The 17869-nt window shown below is 41.7% G+C and overlaps 1 protein-coding gene across 3 annotated transcripts in view; it reads left to right on the top strand.

Moving 5' to 3' along the window:
* The window catches only part of LOC139609522 (hyccin 2-like), a 42897-nt gene extending 27041 nt beyond the window's left edge, over positions 1-15856 (top strand). For 2 of the 3 annotated variants that reach the window (XM_071464275.1, XM_071464354.1), the window contains exons 7-13: positions 2147-2262; positions 3508-3603; positions 4558-4674; positions 6929-7016; positions 7178-7334; positions 8092-8268; positions 11336-15856. In XM_071464275.1, the coding sequence (XP_071320376.1) occupies positions 2147-2262; positions 3508-3603; positions 4558-4674; positions 6929-7016; positions 7178-7334; positions 8092-8268; positions 11336-12003 (1419 nt within the window). In that variant the 3' untranslated portion in view covers positions 12004-15856. The remainder of the gene's footprint in view (positions 1-2146; positions 2263-3507; positions 3604-4557; positions 4675-6928; positions 7017-7177; positions 7335-8091; positions 8269-11335) is intronic. The other variant, XM_071464449.1, reaches the window with a different exon arrangement.
* Positions 15857-17869: the final 2013 nt, after the last annotated feature.

Below are 17869 nucleotides of genomic sequence, written 5' to 3' on the forward strand. Positions count from 1 at the left end.
CATTTACCTTTCATTCTGTTTTAGTAGCTCTCTTTGTTTTTGGTTTGTGCACCCCCCAACTTCTGACCTGACTGCTGAAACAGAACAGAGTATTGACTGTTGTGTGGAGCTGGAATTCATTAGCAAGGTGCTTAACAGGACATGCTGACCTAGGACCATTTAGTGGGGTCAGAAACAAGCAGTGTAGCGGGTTTACCATTTTTTTAGCATTATTTTTATCCTGTTACCTAAAGCAGAGCAAAGAGTGTGTCATATATTTTCAAACGGTGCGACAGTCCTTAGTGAGTTCCTCTGTGTGTGTTGATGAGACTACAGTCTGTGCTGTAGGCGATTTATCGCTGTAATTACAAGCTTGAGAGGCTCTTCCCTCCATGCTGAGAGAATGAAGAAAGCATGGAGGCAGCAGGAGGGGTTATTGCGCGTGTGTGTGTGTGTGTGTGTGTGTGTGTGTGTGTGTGTGTGTGTGTGTGTGTGTGTGTGCGCGCGAATCACAACAAGCTTCCTAGGCTGTAGTACAGCTCTGCACGTCACATGGCCTTATCCCCAGGCCTCCAGCATTAGCATACACTCCAGCCTCTTTCTGAATTAATCCATCCTCCCCTCCTTCTCTGCTCAGAGTCGCCCAAGATACTTAGGACAGAATATCAATTCAATTTAGGGGAGATTTTTGCTCTGCACACCCTCAGAATGAAGTGGCCTTGTGACATATTCTCATATGGACATAAATGTAGATTCCACTCAGTCACTACCTGTGCCTCTTCCTCTTTCTGTTTTACTCAGGAAAGACAGATATTCTCTTACTGACATATCGAGTTTTAAAATAAAAACCAAAATAGCAGAAGAATTCAACCAGATAAAGTCTCATGAGAGTTGAGTAGTTTGAGGCTGTACTGAGGTCATGGGACTGAAGGCACTGAGATACTGATACTTGAAATACACATTACTATGATGGAGGTCAGGTGACAGATAGATAGAGAGAGAGATAGATAGATAGATAGATAGATAGATAGATAGAGATAGATAGATATATATATATATATATATATATATATATATATATATATATATATATATATATATATATATATATATAAATAAAATTTTGTAATTCAGGACAGGGAGTAGGGTATCTTTGGGTTTCCCCCTGAGAACTGTTCAGCATGAGCGGTAAACCAAATCATGATCAGTGTAGGTCGCAGGTGACGGCCTAAACTATGTCATTTGATGTGTAAAATAACAGTTAAGCTAATTATTGATATATTATTAACATAGAACACCAGTTAACTGTTGCGTCTGAGCTATTGTATGCCCAGATGTTGTGAACAAGCAAGCAGGAAAGTGGGACAGATAACATCCCATACAGTTTTACAGTATTTTGCTCTAGAAAATGAACATAAGGTTGTATGTAGGGAATGCCACAATACTTTGGCACTAGTTGAGTTGTCTAAATTCTAATTTCCGTTTAATCAACAGGGAAATCAGTTGCCGGGAACATCCATAAATTGACTTTTCGGCCAAAGATTAATGTTTTAGTTCATAAAAGTCTATTAGTTTTTATAATGTTAGTGGAGGTGATCTTTATGTCATAAAACACTGCATGAAACCCTGAGCTGTCAGCGTGGGTGTGTAAAAGGCCTTTTTAGAAAGTGGAGAGACTCAAATAGAAACATGGATTAAATAGTTGAAAGGGACTAGAGCATAAATTCAAAACTTAATGTGGCACGAAGGAATTTGTAGAAGTCACAGGGAAAATTGCGGCACATAGATTTTAGTGTAGGAGTTGTACAGTCAGCAAATTATTGACTAAAATCTGTCTGTTCCCAAGTTTGGAAACAGATAAATGAGCCTAACAGAAAGAAGTCAAGTGCTTCCAGGTACAGTGATCCAGTCAAAGGTGAGAGTTAGGCAGAGGTCCAGCTGTAATCTCATGCCACTGTAATAAAAACAAACACTAATCACAGCAGTTCCCCTTCTGAGCACAGCAGAGGCCCCAGTTTCTCAATTAACAGTTTGAAGGGCACATCATCTCGTTCGCTGGTATCGCACCATCCTTACTGCCAATTTACTGACACGTTGTAAAAGCCAATGTGATGAGCAAATGTTTAATTAACTTCTTCTGTGTGTGTGTGTGTGTGTGTGTGCGCAGCCTTCTAGTCTGGGGTCCATAGCACTGACAGAGGGGGCTCTGTGTCAACATGACCTGATCAGAGTGGTGTACAGCGGCCTCCACCCTCAGAGAGAGACCTTCACAGCTCAGAACAGGTACGGCTCCGACTCAACCAGCTGCTAACACAGAGGGAGGAATTGGAGACGTCGCAAAAACGTCACAACAGAGATTAAATCGCAGTCGTTTAGAGACAATTGCCTAGCGTACTGAATGAGTTAGCAGAGGGTGAAGCCTTGCTTGGTTTTTGGACACAGATGTGGAGGCGCTGTTGGCCAATAAGCTTCAGTAAACACAGGTGACAGCTTTTAATCCAATCTCATATTTTCCTTATATTTTTATGACAAAACAGTTTCTTCCACCTTACATCCAGTCCCTCCCTGTAAGATGAAAAATACCTTTTAAGATGATCAAAGCATAACCCTCGACTTTCATTCAGCCCCCTCTGGCCAGACTCAGCAGGCCTGAAAGCTTTTTTGGCTCTCACATCTTCTCTGCTGCTGTGGATGAATGATAATGTTAGCATACTAATGAAGCATGCTGGAATCCTGCCACAAAATGTTTTTTTTCTGTTGCGCTTAAATGAGCAGGGTTTCACTTTACACATTAGTTTGTTTGAAGTGACACGTGCAGAGACAGATACACATCTTACACTACCAGTGCTGATGATATAAGGGCAGCACAGGTAAAACGCCGGTCATCCTGTGCGTTGTCTGGAGCAGCAGGGCCCCGCGGCAACGATGAGCATAGAGCGTCATAACTATACTGAATGGGTTTCAGCAGAGCCAGGCGTCATAGTTTATCTGGAAATCCATTTGTGTGGCTGGGCCTGAGAGGAAAGCCCAAAGCTCCTGAGAGGTGCCGGCTCTCTCCAACTGATAATATGCAGCCATTTACCTCCTTCTACACTCAGAGTCAATATGGCCCTTACATTCAAGGTGCCTCCTCCTCCTCCTGGTTGTCCCTCTGCACTGAGCTCATTCTACAGCACTGACATGGTGTGTGCTGAGAGTGTAAAGATGATTACTGCAGTATATTAGGCTATGCAAATACATACTGTAAAGTAGCTCACAGTGACCAAAGCTGCCTATGTAAGCAGTGTGCATTTAACAGTTCATAGTGTTGATGAATTGCTCAATCAACTTTACATACTTGTCTCCAGTAAAGGTGTCAAAAAGAAAATGTGGTGAGAATATTTTGTAAACAAACTAGACAAGCTGAAGTTGAACTGATATCAGATGAAAAAATAACTTTTTAAACTCCTCTTTCTTAACTTCTTTAATTAGACCCTTATAAGTGTCTGTATTGTTGTGCTTGTTGCTGACTGTCTTTTGTGGTTGCAGGTTTGAAGTGCTGTGTTTCCTCATGCTGTGCTACAACTCCGCTGTAGTCTACATGCCCCTTTCTTCCTATCAGTCGGTCTGCAGAATGAGCTCACGGTGAGAAAAACATATGTAAAGCATGTGTGGATATTTTTTTTTAAATCTTCTTTCTTTTTTTCATTTTTACTTTTTTCACCCACAGTTTTGTCCTTTGGGTACCCAATTAGTGACCTCCCTCTCCCCTCATTTGTCTTCATTACTTGCTCTCCTGAAACGAGGATTAAATCACCTCCCCTACCCTGTAGCTATACTCCAACCTCGATACTGATTGTCCTTTTTGCAACAGGATTTGATAAGAGGGATTTCATTAGAGCTGAGTTGTGTGTTCGGCCAAATGAAAGCATCACTGCTGGATACCTGTCTGAGTCTGTCTGTCTCTGAAACTCTGAGATGCCCTGGAGTTAAAAGAAAGAATCAATGTGAAATTCACAATGAGTCTCTGTGCGGCATCTGCCGCCCAGTGATTTCACTGCAGCATGCAGACGGCTCAGGATATGAAGACTTCCCCACTGCGAGCGAGCAGACAGACAACGCCTGAAGCAAGCTCAGTCTAGACAGAGGGCAAACTGTGACTGTGAAGATTTCAGAGCACGAGAACAATGCTCTCTCTTTGAGTTCATCCTCACAGTTTAGACCCTGAACGCCCAGTCGTCTAACCTTGCTCAACCTTTATAAGTGTAAAGTACTTCAAATTTGAGTCCTCTTGCTCACTGTTTGATGTGTTTCCTCTTTGCTCAGTTTACTCAGTTAGGAACTGATCTTCTTGTCAGTTGTTCGTCCGATCTCTGCTACTTCCTGCAGCACAATTCAAATAGTAAAATATCTCTAAGCTTTTGTCGTCCCTACCTCCCTTTGTTTGTCCCTGATTCAGGAAGACTTTGCTCACCTCATTTCTTCCCTGTGTGTGTGTGTGTGTGTGTGTGTGTGTGTGTGTGTGTGTGTGTGTGTGTGTGTGTGTGTGTGTGTGTGTGTGTGTGTGTGTGTGTGTGTGTGTGTGTTTTCCCTCCTCAGGTTGTGTGTATGTGGCTTCCCCCGGCAGCAGCAGAAGCTTTGGAGGGAACCATGCAACCGTGTTCTGCTAGACCCCGAGTTCATGGTGCAGATGCTGACTGCTGTTTATCACGCCATGTATGTATCTGTAAAGCTGAAATAACAAGTTGTTATTTACACAACACTGACATATCACCTTTTAAGTTGACTTTTTAGTAAACAAACTCTTATTTATGCAACATTATTATTATTTTGGAGATGTGTTTCTGGCCACCTGGCAAAAGTCCAGTGTTCAGTCTCTTTTAGCTCTGTTTTTAGCATCTACCAGCTCCTGAGGGAAATATGTCCCCCAGGAGTTGGTCTCTTTAAAGTCGCTAATTTTACCTGCCGAGCTTTCGCTGAAAACAGCCGTCTGCTGGGGCTGAAGACAACACTATAAGAGCAGAGTGTGTGAACCAAAACATTAAAGTTAGGAGCCAGAAAGCCGGACTGCAGCGTCAGATTCAGGTGATAATTCTCTCATCACTACAAACAACTCCTTTCACATTGTCACATCGTTTTGAAATTGATTATAGCCACTTTGAGTGATTTTCATCCATGCCATTTCACATCATTACACTTTAAAACATTCATCATTGAGGACACTGACAATGTACGAATCATATCAGGTAATTTGGAGGAAGAGGATCTCACATTTGTTCCTCTCCTTAACAGATATAATAACGTAACTTGTTATTATATCTGTTCCTTTATGAGCTAGCTCACAAAATGTTTCTCATGTTTGTTGTTTGCCTTTGCGGGACATCTCTAATGAGGGCAGTCTGGATTCTAGTTTGCTGTGATCTACTACAGAAAATCTCCCAACAGCATATGTTAGCTCTCTTCCGAGGACAGAGGCTCCCCACTGTACAGACTGATTACATCGGCAGTGCATTGTGGGAGCAGGTGATTTCATCCCATATCAGGACAGCCGTTGCAAAGCTGATTATGGCTCCTTGATGACAGCTCGTCCTCAGAGAAGGAACCACTGATACGGTAGTGACTGGAATCACCACTGTTAAGGATGGTGTAGCAAGGAGAGTGGGAGAGACTGAGTATGCAGTCTGCCTCATCGCCCCCATGAGGGTACACAGCAGCAATCAGGAGATTGGAGCAGTCACTGCCGCTGGAAAAAAACCCAGACTCTGTGTGTGAGAGTGTAAGAGAGAGAGAGAGAGAGAGAGAGAGAGAGTGAGAGAATAATAGCCTTTTTAGTAATCCCTACCATAGGTCACCTCAGTGCCAGCTGGAGCTCTCATATTCACCCTTGGCCCACGCAGGTGCACGTGAAGGGCAGATAAACATGAATCCACAGCTCCACACACGCAGAGGGACCTTGGCACTTGCAGAGGTCACTCTGAGATTTAGGTTAATATGTTCACTAATGCTACAGCACTGTAGTGCCAAATGAATAGAGAGAGGGAGAGACAAATACTGTAGAGACCACACGTCCAATTTTTTTTTTTCTCTGTATATCTTCAAGAGCGTTTTTTTTTCCCCAGCCTTCACAACATCAGAGAGTCTGTTTTTACCTGCCCATTCATCCCTTTCTTTTCATCTTCTCAGTCTAAAAGGAACCCCAGGCATTTGTCCTAGTCTGTGTGATTGTTGCATGTGCAGGACTGGATCAAAGATGTAGTGCTTTTTTTTTTTTTTTTTTTTTATGTGATTTGTTTATTTATTGTTGCTGCTCCTCTTATCCCTCTTGACTGAATGTGGGGATGTGGCATCATTATCTTATGCAAAACTAAGGATGACTCGCACACTTAAGCAAAGAGCCGAGTGATATTTTTTATTTTTGTTTTTATTAGTCATGATAATAAGTCTCATATCATTTTGCATCTTATTTGAATGCACCAGCTTTTCACAAATTACAAGTCTTTGTAGTTCAGTTATTGCCAAAAACTTAATGTAATCCATTGATTGTGAAAACAAAAACAATATGTGCTTCAGTACATGATTGATTACACAGGCCACAAATGTGCAGGGTGTGGCATAAGTTTTTTTTCTAATGCATTTTAAAACTGTAGTAATCGCACACAGGAATCTCAAGGATTCGGTTCAAATGTTCACTTTAAAGCTTCACTTTGTTTTCTAGTTCCAAGAAAAAAGGTCAGACACAGGTTTTACAGACAATAGTGTGACAGAGAAGTATAATCACACTGCCTGGATATGTGCCCAATCTCTCCTTCCCTCCCTCACTGTAGCCACAGGCATTACAAAATAACTAATAATAGTTCAGGGGATGTGACTCAGACATCAAGGCGTCGTGTCAGACACTCCTGTTTTCTCAAAATGAGCTCACAACATGACGTTAACAGCCTATGTGTGTGCATTTGTGTTTGATACACAGATACAATGGAGAGTGGGAGATGGGGCGGGAAGCTCTGGAGGACATTCTGTACAGAGCTCAGCTGGAGCTTTACTCCCAGCCTCTCCTGGTAAGACCAACAGCACTGTGTGCATGGAGATAATTACACAGATAACAGTGACTGTGGAGCCAGAGTCAAATAAAAATACTTAGGAAAAATATTTTAATACCTTCCTGCTTTAGTCATTTAACAAGCATATTGCTGTGCGTCTGTGTACGTGTCCCCTCCAGCTTGGGAACGCCATGAAGAACTCGCTGCCAGAAAGTGCTCCCGATGAATCGCGGGGGCGCAAGGTGCTCCAGGTGGAGGTGACGCCCACCATTAGCCGCATCTCCATCTCAGCCATCACCACCGCCTCCATACGGCGCCACCGCTGGAAAAGAGAGGGTAAAAATCTGCCATCTCGGCCACAACACACAGCGACACAAACCTGGCTTCAGTACAGGAGAGATCTCAGTAGATGTGACAGCACAGTAGATTTATTACAATACTTTCTTTGACATCCTCATCATTGATTTAGCAGCACAGGGTAGGTTGGACAGGAATGTTGTACAAGGAAAAAGGGACCAGTGTTCAGATAACCTTACAAGTTATTACTTTTTGTTTTTTTTGATCTGTGAAAGGCCACAAGAGGGATCTGTTTGGTGAGAAAATGACTTTTCTGGTGTTTTTTTTACTTAGCAATGAGAAGAAAAACTGTTCTTGTGTAACCTAGTCACACCATGAGCATCATCCAAATGGTGTTTCATGTCAGTAATTGTATGTAATTGTGGTCATGTAGTCTCTGTGTTGCAGTGCTTGTGCCACTATCTGCTCTTATTGCTCTTTTGTTTGTTTGTTTTTTTTTGGCTCGTTTTGTCTATTAAGTGTGTGCTGTGCTTTGTATCACCAGTTAAAATGAAGGTTTGTGTAAAAACTCACAACAAAATGGTGCCTGTAGATTTTACTGACGCCATTTTACCCAGTAGGGCAGTTCGTTTTTAATATATCAAGGCCATCTTTTTTTTTTTCCCTATATTTTCTTATCTGCACATGAATTTACAGACCAGTGTTAGGCCTGCTGTGCCCATGATGAGACCCGAATCAGTTGAGGCTTGCTGCCACTAAAGAAACACGTTTCCCCGTCTTTGTTGTTGACTCCCAGATTGTTTTGACCACTCAACCGATGCAGAGTTGAGCCTCACCGTCAATCCTCCTAGCCTCGCTCAGCACCACCACCACAACACTCCCTGGGACGCAGCAGCCAATGAGGAAAGAGGAGGGCGGGCTCACAGCCACCACAGCAGCAGCAGCAGCATCATTCCCCCCATCACACTTGAGGGTAGGGGACAGGGGCAGACACCCAGAGCAGAGGGGGTCTCAGGAGGAGGTGTCTCTTCGATCTGTATCCTCCCAACCCTCCTCCTACACCTCCTCCTCCTCCTACCCTTCCTCAACTTGAGGGGGTTAACTCTGCTGTTCCTATTTTGGCCTCCTCTTCACTTCCCCAGAGTATACTAACTCATCCAATTTATGAGACCCTCAGCCAACAACCCCTCCACTACCAGACCACTGCTATTTTTCATCTCACCGAAGAGTGGAAGAGTCGCCTATTCTGGGTTTGAAGAAAGTGTGGCTAGTGGCCAGTTTGCATGGGCCTGTCATCATGCCATATCCTCTTTTTCCTCATCATGCCTACTCCAGCGTACTTTAGACTGCTGCCCTTGTCACTCACTGAGCATGCTCAGCACCCAGCCTGCAGCTTGACCTTTTACTCTGGGCTTTCTCAACCCTCCATCTCTGATAATTGGTTTGATGGATTTATTTTTTCCACAGTGTTAACAGGAAAAATACATCCGTTTTACAAAACTGGCACCGAGTACCCGACATCTTGTTCTCGCACTGCCCCTTACGGTGTTTGACAGCACCATAAGGTTTCGGTCACTCAGGCCAGCAGCACCCATCTGCTGCTACCATTCTGCAGGAAGAGGCCTTCAATTTTGTTTTTTAGTCCAGCAGCTTTATTGTATGCTAATCTTGTGTTCTGTCGTATTATATTTCTTTGTCCTCAGCTCAGTGAGTGGGAACGAGCCCTTCATCATGCATGCGCACGCTATAGCAAGCTTCGATCATTTCTGCTAGAACACGAAACCCTGGAACACTAACATTTCAAAGACAAGGCCAAATGAACCGACTAAATGTTGTCAAAGTAAAAAAGAACTATACTTGGTACAGCGAAAGTTATTCCACTGCCAGGTCCTATCATATGGCCCATTTTGTCTTGTTGTATGTGTCTCCATTTCCATGCGTGGTCTTGAAACATCATTCAGATCCTTTGAAATGACTGAAGGTCGGCTCCTTCCCTGGCTTTACGGTCAGTGTCTGTCTGAGTGCCATCCCGTCCGCTCCCATGATCTTTCATTAAACTTGGTGCAGCTGAGGTGCCACCCAATAAAGAGAGAACAGTGATTATCTTAGAGAGGAGTGATCGCTCAGTGTCTGTGTACAGTTACTAGACGTTTTGTTTTGACAGAAATAACTTCCCACATGGCCTTTAGTTTGGGGCTGCATCTTGAATCCTGTTAACTACAGATTGTTTTTTGATTGATTTTCCTTACTTCTCGGAAACAGTTGATTTCTCTTCATTTCACTTCACAGTGAAAATGAGTTAGCTACTCTAATAGTGAATATTATTAAATATTATTTTTTTGTTCTGGTGTCTAGAAAGGGGCTGGTTTTAAAAAACTCAAATCTCACTGTTGGTCTATTTAAGGACACTTGCACATTTGATTTGGTTCATTCAGCTGCAGGACTTTTTTTTTTTTTTTTTTTTTTTTTTTTAATTTAACCTTGAAGAAGACCGGCATGTGATTGATATGTACTATATATATATATATATATATATATATATATATATATACATATATTCATTCAATATTTTATTACCTGGAAATATTAACTAAGGTATGCAGTGATTTTTGAAATTTGTTCCTGTCAGGTTGAACACACCATTAAGAAAGAGTTTTTAAAATGGTCCCTGCTTGACAGCCAAGTTGGTGCACAACAATATAACACTTTACAAAACGAAGGCAAATAAATGTTTACTGTAGTGGACTAACTTCTGCAGGCTGATTTTTGTGGATTACTGAAATGACTGGAAACCAACAGCAAGTATATAGATGCATTATGTAAGCAAGCTGTAGTCAGAAGGCTAAAATATGCAAAAACAGGTTCAGGCCTTTAGGTGCGGCTGTACATTTAGACTTCAGAGCCTTCAGTTCTTCATTTAGGATTGGGCTGGCTTGTGATGGCTTGCAGACTGGCCCATTTAGCCTTGTGGGCTGTCAGCGCTAACTGGAGTGCTATTGATCTGATGAGGTGTATGGACTCGCCTCAGTGGTCTACACAGATTGGCAGGCTTGTCTCAGCCGGCCAACCATGTGACCGCTGGGCCAGTGTTGCAGGAGAAACAAGGGATGGGGCAGGAGAGCATGCGTCTTCTCCTCATGTTATGTGCATGTCAGTCCAGACCTTTTCTTCTCGATTTCTGCATTTCTTTTCTGGTGCTGCCTGTGGTTCCCTGTCGTCCACTTCTGCTTGTCCCAGCGATGCATGACGGAGACAGACGATTCTCTGTCTCTTCTTTTAACAGGCTTTACCCTGCATACTATGTCAATAACATGTTTTTTTTTCCCTAACTCAAGTTATCATCTTTTTCCCTTCCAGCTTTCAAACAAACAATGAAGTCATAAATTTACTAAAATGTTTTATTGCTTAGATTTCTTCATGTCATTGTTCTGTCTGCTAATTTATCACCAGATATTAATTAGTAGTGTTTAATATATCTTGAATATGGCATCTTTGCTCGACAAACTGCCCTCTTATCAGGCAGGTCATCGAACTCTCACTTTTCCTAAACAAACAGCTAGTCAGATTTTAGTCAATCTGAATTACACCAGATCATCAGAGCTCAAGGTCACTGTGCACTGTATTGAATTTTTCCCCTGTCTGGTGAGTAATGAGTGAGTCAATGAAGCAGCACGCTCCATTGAGTGTCAGTGTTAGTTTCAGCTACTAGTGTAGCCTCCTCTTCTGCATTATTTATAAGCACTATAATTGTTATTATTATTATTATTGCTCAGATTAATTAGAGTTTGTTGCAGACCAGTCGTTAACAAGTATCAGCAGCAAAGGTTTTGCCTTTTCTTTGGATTACAGTGAAATGTCATGATTCTGAAAGTTGGTACTTAACTATTAATAGCAGCTGGCAATAAGTTTTCACAGTCACAATCACAGTCAGATTAAACTTAGAATTTGTCAGCATAACCTCAGTAATTGTCTGCCTCACTCACTTCTCTCTTCTCTATCGTGCTTTCTTTTTCTGTACGTTCATGCATGTTCATGTGCAGATGCCGATGGTATGAGCGGCGGGGAGGATTCCTTCAATGTCAATGACCCAGACGAGGGTTTCTCCTCCGGGGCATCCAACAGCAGCCAGCCCAGCGGCACCAAGGCGGGCGGCAGCATGGGGCAAAGGGGCGGCAGCCTGAACAGCAGCAGCAACAGCATCAAGAAAGCCATCACGGCCCGGCTGTCTCGGGACAGGGAGAAAGAGAGAGAGCGGGAGAAGGAGAGGGAGCGAGAGAGGGCGGCAGAAAAACAGGCAGAATTGTCTGCAGATCACCAGGCTGCTGTAAGGAGGCATCACCAGAGGCAGCAGTCGCCTCCAGCCAGCATCACCTTGGATGCCATCCAGCTGAGTCCCATAAAGAAGCACCTGAGCTTCCCTGCAGGGCCAATGCTGGTGCGGACTGGCAGCACCTCCTCCAGCAAGTCTTTTGACTGCATGAATTTCAACCTGAACGGAGGGGAGGATGAGCGAGAGGAGGCGCTGGGAGGCTCCGACAAGGAAGGAGGGCTTCCAGCTGGCGGCTCCCACCGCCACTCCACCATTAGCCTGCAGGAGGAGCACCTCATCAGGCCAGAGGACGCCCAGGACCTCCTGTCTCCTGGAGCTCCTCTCACCAAGCAGTCCCGCTCCCCCAGCTTCAACATGCAGATCATATCACAGGTCTAACATGCAGTGCAGGCCATGGTAGACACACACACACACAAACACACACAGAATACTTACTCATAACACACATCCTCGTGCAGATTTTCTCTGCAACTCTTTACACACCTACTCCGACAACTTCTGTCTACCTATCTGTGTTGGTTTATGTGGGTGTGCACGTGTGTGTGTGTGTGTGTCTGTGCAGGAACACATTTTCAGATCTCAAGAGTTGCGTGTCCTCCCTTTCTACATCCATTAAACTTACAACCATGCCGTTACTGAGAATGCAAAAGGAGAAAAGCAGTAAGTCATGACTGCCCGCTGCTGTATCTACAGTCGAGTGTAAGAGTCCATCATGTCAGTGCATCCTCCCGTCTGAATAAGCTGAGTATTCCACACAAACTCTCTGCAAAAAGAGGAAACATGGAGAGAGAAGTCATAAGGATGTCACGCTAGCTGTAGGGGATATATGACATTTCAGATTTTTTGAGTTCCTGACTGAATCAGTCAACATGAATCAGCAATAACACTTACTGTCGCTCATGTGGAGAAGAGTGGGGATTATTGCTCTTTCTCTTCATTCCTTCCCTTTCATTCCCGGGCTCACGTGCAATCGTTTGTGCTGATTATCTTCCTTGTTAATTGCTGTTTTTTTGATTCGGCAAAAATGGTTTTATGAAAAAAAAATCTTTAAATGTTTTTTTTAATCACAATCCAAAGAAGGTAGCATTTGTTTAGTCTTTTCTTCATTTTATTTGACAGTAATTTTGTAGAAATCAGTCAGACCCAAGTGATTCTCTAGTTTTCAGCCCATCAGACCTTCTTTTTTCTGTAATTGTAATAATAATTATCTGATTTAATCTATAAAATCTAACTTTTAAGATTGTTGTAAAACCAAACTGGATTGTGGTAAGGGTTTGTCTTGCCCCTGGCTTTTATCTGGAACTACAAGAGGAAACAATTCGTCTTGTGACTTGATTTAAAATCCGAAGCTGAATCATGTGGAAGAACTGGATCTAAACATTGTAGGTTTGTGTGTGAAGCTAAAAGGCAATGACTGTATTTTATACTGGATTGTTATTCTGGTTTAAACCATTTAATGGGTCCTTCCACCTCAAAGCACTTGTTGGTGTTTGTCAGTCTGTGTTGAGGCTTGTGTGTGGTGTCATTTCTGAGCTGGTGAATTACTGCCCACTGGAGGTGTGTAGTCACCGTGCATCAGCAGTCACCATGACCATGTGTTTTGTGCTCTGATTGGATGCTCATGAAACATTTTGTTCTACCTCATTGTGTGTTCACCTGCCACTCAGACACCTGTCTCCCAATCCAATGCAGGATTTAAAGACCCCATTAGGTTTGAAACTGGAGTGCTCGACCAGTTGGGGGATTATACAGTGGGGACCAATATGGTTTCACACTACAACTGTAATGACACTGTAAAATCTTTGTGTTCATGTGAGGAGTTATGACTGAATATCTGGGCCTTGCATTTCAGTTCAATCACATCATGCACAAAATCTAGCTGCAAAACAAGAACACGACTGTCTTCAGGTTTTCATATTTTCTGTCATATATCAAACAACCACACTGGGATTAACCTGATTATTTTAGTTCCCCAGAAATGTCCTGCTTATCTCTCTCTCTTTTTTTTTTTATGTAATGAGTTTGGAAGTGCAATTTTTTTTATCCTCATGTGCATGGAGTTGGATCTTCTCTGTTGTTAAATGCCTGCATCTGCGCACAGTGCTAGCTAGCCTTCTGTAGTGCTCCCTGCCCAGACTGGCTCATGACGTGCTTGTCCGCATGTTTAGTGCCCCTGCAAAGCACTGCTGTTTCAGATGTGTGAAACGGCCAACGAGCCAAACCCAAGTCTCGTCTTTGCCAGATGTGCCAATACACATCCCCTCCTTAAGGAAATTAATTTCTTGCTTGGGTGTCTTAAGTTAAAATGCCTCTTTTCTTTCTGTTTACTTGTCTTATTTTAAAAGTTAAGGCACAATAAAAGGGATGTTTGGACGTATGGCTCAACGTGCCCTTAGATGCAGCTTCACCTTTTTTTGCCACAAAATTTCTTTTCATTCATCACAGGTGTGTGCGACACACCGTACTTTCACAATCATTACTAAGCTTTGCTGTTCACATGTAAAAGCAGTATATTATGCGTCTGTGTACTGTAGATGTCAGCTGTTGTATTGCATTTACCACGTCTTGCTTATGTGCTTGTCGAAAATGAGGATTGAATGATTAATGTATATAAAAGTCAGTTCAGTCTGCAGTGAAAATCTCACACACTCATGCTCCTGCTGTGCCAGAAACTTTCACAGCTGCTGCTCCCGGTCCCAAGTGATCCCTGTGTGCGCTTTAGCCTTAAACATTTCAGGCCATAAAGCCTCGACCGCCGGCTCTTTGGCCTCATAACGCTCCTCCTCCTCTTCCTCCTCTCGCTGGACTGGACTGTGGAGGAGGAGGAAGAAGAAGAAGAGGAGTGTAGCTACAGTTCACACTCTCACCTGGTCTGTCTGCTGTCATCCCTGTGCTGTGTGGCTCTCAACGAGCCGTGTTCCCATTTTGCTGTATTTTGCTGTGAGTTGAGTGGCACCTTTTTGCCGTTTTTAAAACTGGTGACGTGTTCATGTCATTAATATGAGTGCCCCTGACTGAGATTACCAGCAGCCATGTTGGTACTGTATGTTGACTTAGAGTAATCCCTCAGTGTCTGGTGTTATTTGCATGTGATCAGGGCGGGAAATGAATACCAGGCAGCAAACGTCAATAAATCATTGGCTGTGGCTGATTATTTTATCTTCCATTCATTTTTTGGAATTATAAGATCAGAAATCCTCACAAGGTCCACCTACATTTCAAAAACAAAATAAATCTGTTTTAGTTAGTTAAAAATGTCTTGTTTCGTACTTGGTCAGCCGCTGCTGTTGGTAGCCAAAGTTCATTTCCTGTCCTGCATGTGGTAACTGTGGGCTTTGTTTTCATACAGTATAATGCACTTTAATCCATCCACCTCTCTCCTCAAGATAGTTATTGAAATGATATATTTAGATGTGCAACTGTGTATACACTCAATGCAGGGTTTTAGTCTCTTTAAAGTAGTACTTCTATGTGATGTCACATCCAACACAATGCTATTTTTGTTAGTCTAAGGGTACAGCTATTTATTTTTTTCCTTTCAAAACCAAAAAAAAAAAAACGTAGGGGTCTGGAAGGTCTCAGGAGTTTATCAAAATGCCACATTTTAAAAATGGCAGCACCAAAATTTCTGTTCTTGAGGTCAGAATTAATTCTATGCAACATTTTTCCCCTTTCTTTTTTCCTTTTTTTTTTTTTTTTGTTTTTGGTATATGGGCTTTCATTGATCCTTGTCGGGTGGGATGGGGCAGATGCATTTAAGCTGATTTTTAAGGTGCAAGTCCTCAACAGTATCCCAATTCAACAATTCTGGTTACACACCCCGTTGTGGTGCTACAGAGCGAGGGACTTCTCTCATGTGGGTGAAATAAGAGGACCATCCATTTGTCATCCGACTGCCCTCACAAAGAGAAAGCCACAACTGGACTTTTGGTGCATGTTGAGCCCCTCTGTCAGTTTGCTGCTCTGTGGCTCAAAGACGTCAGCTGGTGTATGAAATGTAAACAAGATTATCAGTGATGAATCTACTATAGATGCTTCGAGGGAAGCTGCTGTAAGATGTGATAACACTGTACTATTGATGTTGTATAAATGGAGAGAAAGACTTATTTTAAATCTTGTAAATACAAAATGTACAAAGGTGAGAGCAAGATAAATATAAAAAACTGAAGATCAGTCTGATATGTAGAGAGAAATTAATCTGTATATTGTTGAATAAATATTGTGCCGTAAGATCTGAGTGTCTGTCTGCTTTGTGTGTAGGAGTGGTTCAATATGATACTGCCCATACTCACTCACTCATCACCACCGTACTGCTCTCAACTCAAATTAGCTCACTGTGCATAAAGTCATATATACCAGTAAGCAATACGTTTTTTTTTTCTAATCTTGGATATCTCTATAATTTGTTTTTTACTTTTGATGTTACAATAAGAGCCAGTAAGAGTGAAACTTCAAGTTAGATTGGAATAAAGTAAAAAGTTTAGAACTGACAACTGACTCATTTTTCAAGTAATGCTAAACATTGTCTGGGTACATTTTGTCAAATATATTTGTTTCTACTCTATGATAATAACCTAAATATCTTTGGGTTTTGGGCTGTTAGTCAAACGAAATGAGTAATTTATAGATGTCACCTTGGTATATATTTATTTTTGTCATTTTATGAACCAAACTCTTGACCATGAGAATGATCTGTAGAATAATGAAAATAAGTTAATGGCAGCTATAGTAATAATACTGATTAATGGGGTCACTTATAGTAAGGTTTATTCAACGGGTTTAATCACACCATCACTCAGAGCCATGTATTTGTTTTTCTTCAGGGCAATAAGTAAAATCCCAGCAAAAAAGACAGGAATAGTTCATTGCAGAAAAAACTGATCCCAAGCTTGTACCTAGCTGAGATCAGTGATGGTGTGCTGACATCTGGTGGTGAAAATTCAGAACAACAGGTTACACCTCATGACATACAGTACTGAAGAATACATAGGCTATACATGTCTCGACTGTAATTCAGTACTTCATTAACAGTCTGTTTTAACTGTACTTTACAAAAAGTTAGTTTGTGATTTTTCTTGAATAATTTCCATGATTTATATATATATATATATATATATATATATACACACACACACACATATATATATATATAATACCATACATCAACACATGTCACATACAGAAAGTGTTCAACAAAGAAATTCTGACATATAATATATATATAGATATAGATATAGATATATAGATATATACACATATACACACATACACATATGTGTATATATTCTTTAGATAAATGGCGCTCCCCGCAGTTGGTACAATCTTTACTTGAATGTGTGTTTCGCTCACCTCTTGTATGGGGGCGATGCTGGGGTGGGAGCAGATCTCGACGGGGAAACAGACTTGGACACAACAATGTTGCTGTCAGATACTGTTCCCCCTGAGTTTAATAGGAAGGGAAGATCACAAATCTGTCAAACTGCTGACTTCTCTACCTTCAACAGGTGAGTCCTGTAAATTTCAGCCTATATATAATATTCCCAAATCCCCCATCATAACAGTTTCATTTCTCATTTATTGGTTTTGTTTTGCATTTACACTTTGTTTGTTTTTTTTGCTTTCAAACATTCTGGCCCTAATAATGATAATAATGATAATAATAATAATAATAATAACAATAATAATAATAATAATAATAATAATAATACAAAAAAGAAGTATCAAGAAAAAAGTGTATTCTTGACTTTAGAAAGACTAATTGACACAAAATCTCACCCCAAGTATAAACATTGAATCTCAATTTCTGTGTGTGATTGCTATGGTCTAAAGCTCTAGAGTAGACTGAATGGACCTTGTGCTGAGATCAAGTGTTTCCACTTTCATGAATGAACCATGCATCAACATGTGTCACATGCAGACAGTGTTCAGCAAAGACATTCTGTCAGTTTTAATAACGAACAAGTACATACCAACCACCAGCCAGTGCTCCATTCAGTAACTAGGGCCCTGTGGCTGAATACTCTGGAGGTGTCACCTGGCAACAGGTGTTATAACGCCTGGAAAGCGACATGAAACACTGCACTTCCACACACCTGAAAGTGTGTGTTGTTCAAGCCAGACACCAGAAATAACTTCATGCTGCTGTCGAGTGAAAGGAGGATCTGAAGACAGTAAAAAGGGGTAACGTTATCTATGACAAAGCATACCTTAAATGTTGATTTTTTTAACATGAATATTTGCAAAA

Source organism: Trachinotus anak, unplaced genomic scaffold (assembly GCF_046630095.1).
Source record: "Trachinotus anak isolate AG129_WGS33_773 ecotype Australia unplaced genomic scaffold, CSIRO_AGI_Tana_v1 ptg000001l, whole genome shotgun sequence".
NCBI lineage: Eukaryota > Metazoa > Chordata > Actinopteri > Carangiformes > Carangidae > Trachinotus > Trachinotus anak.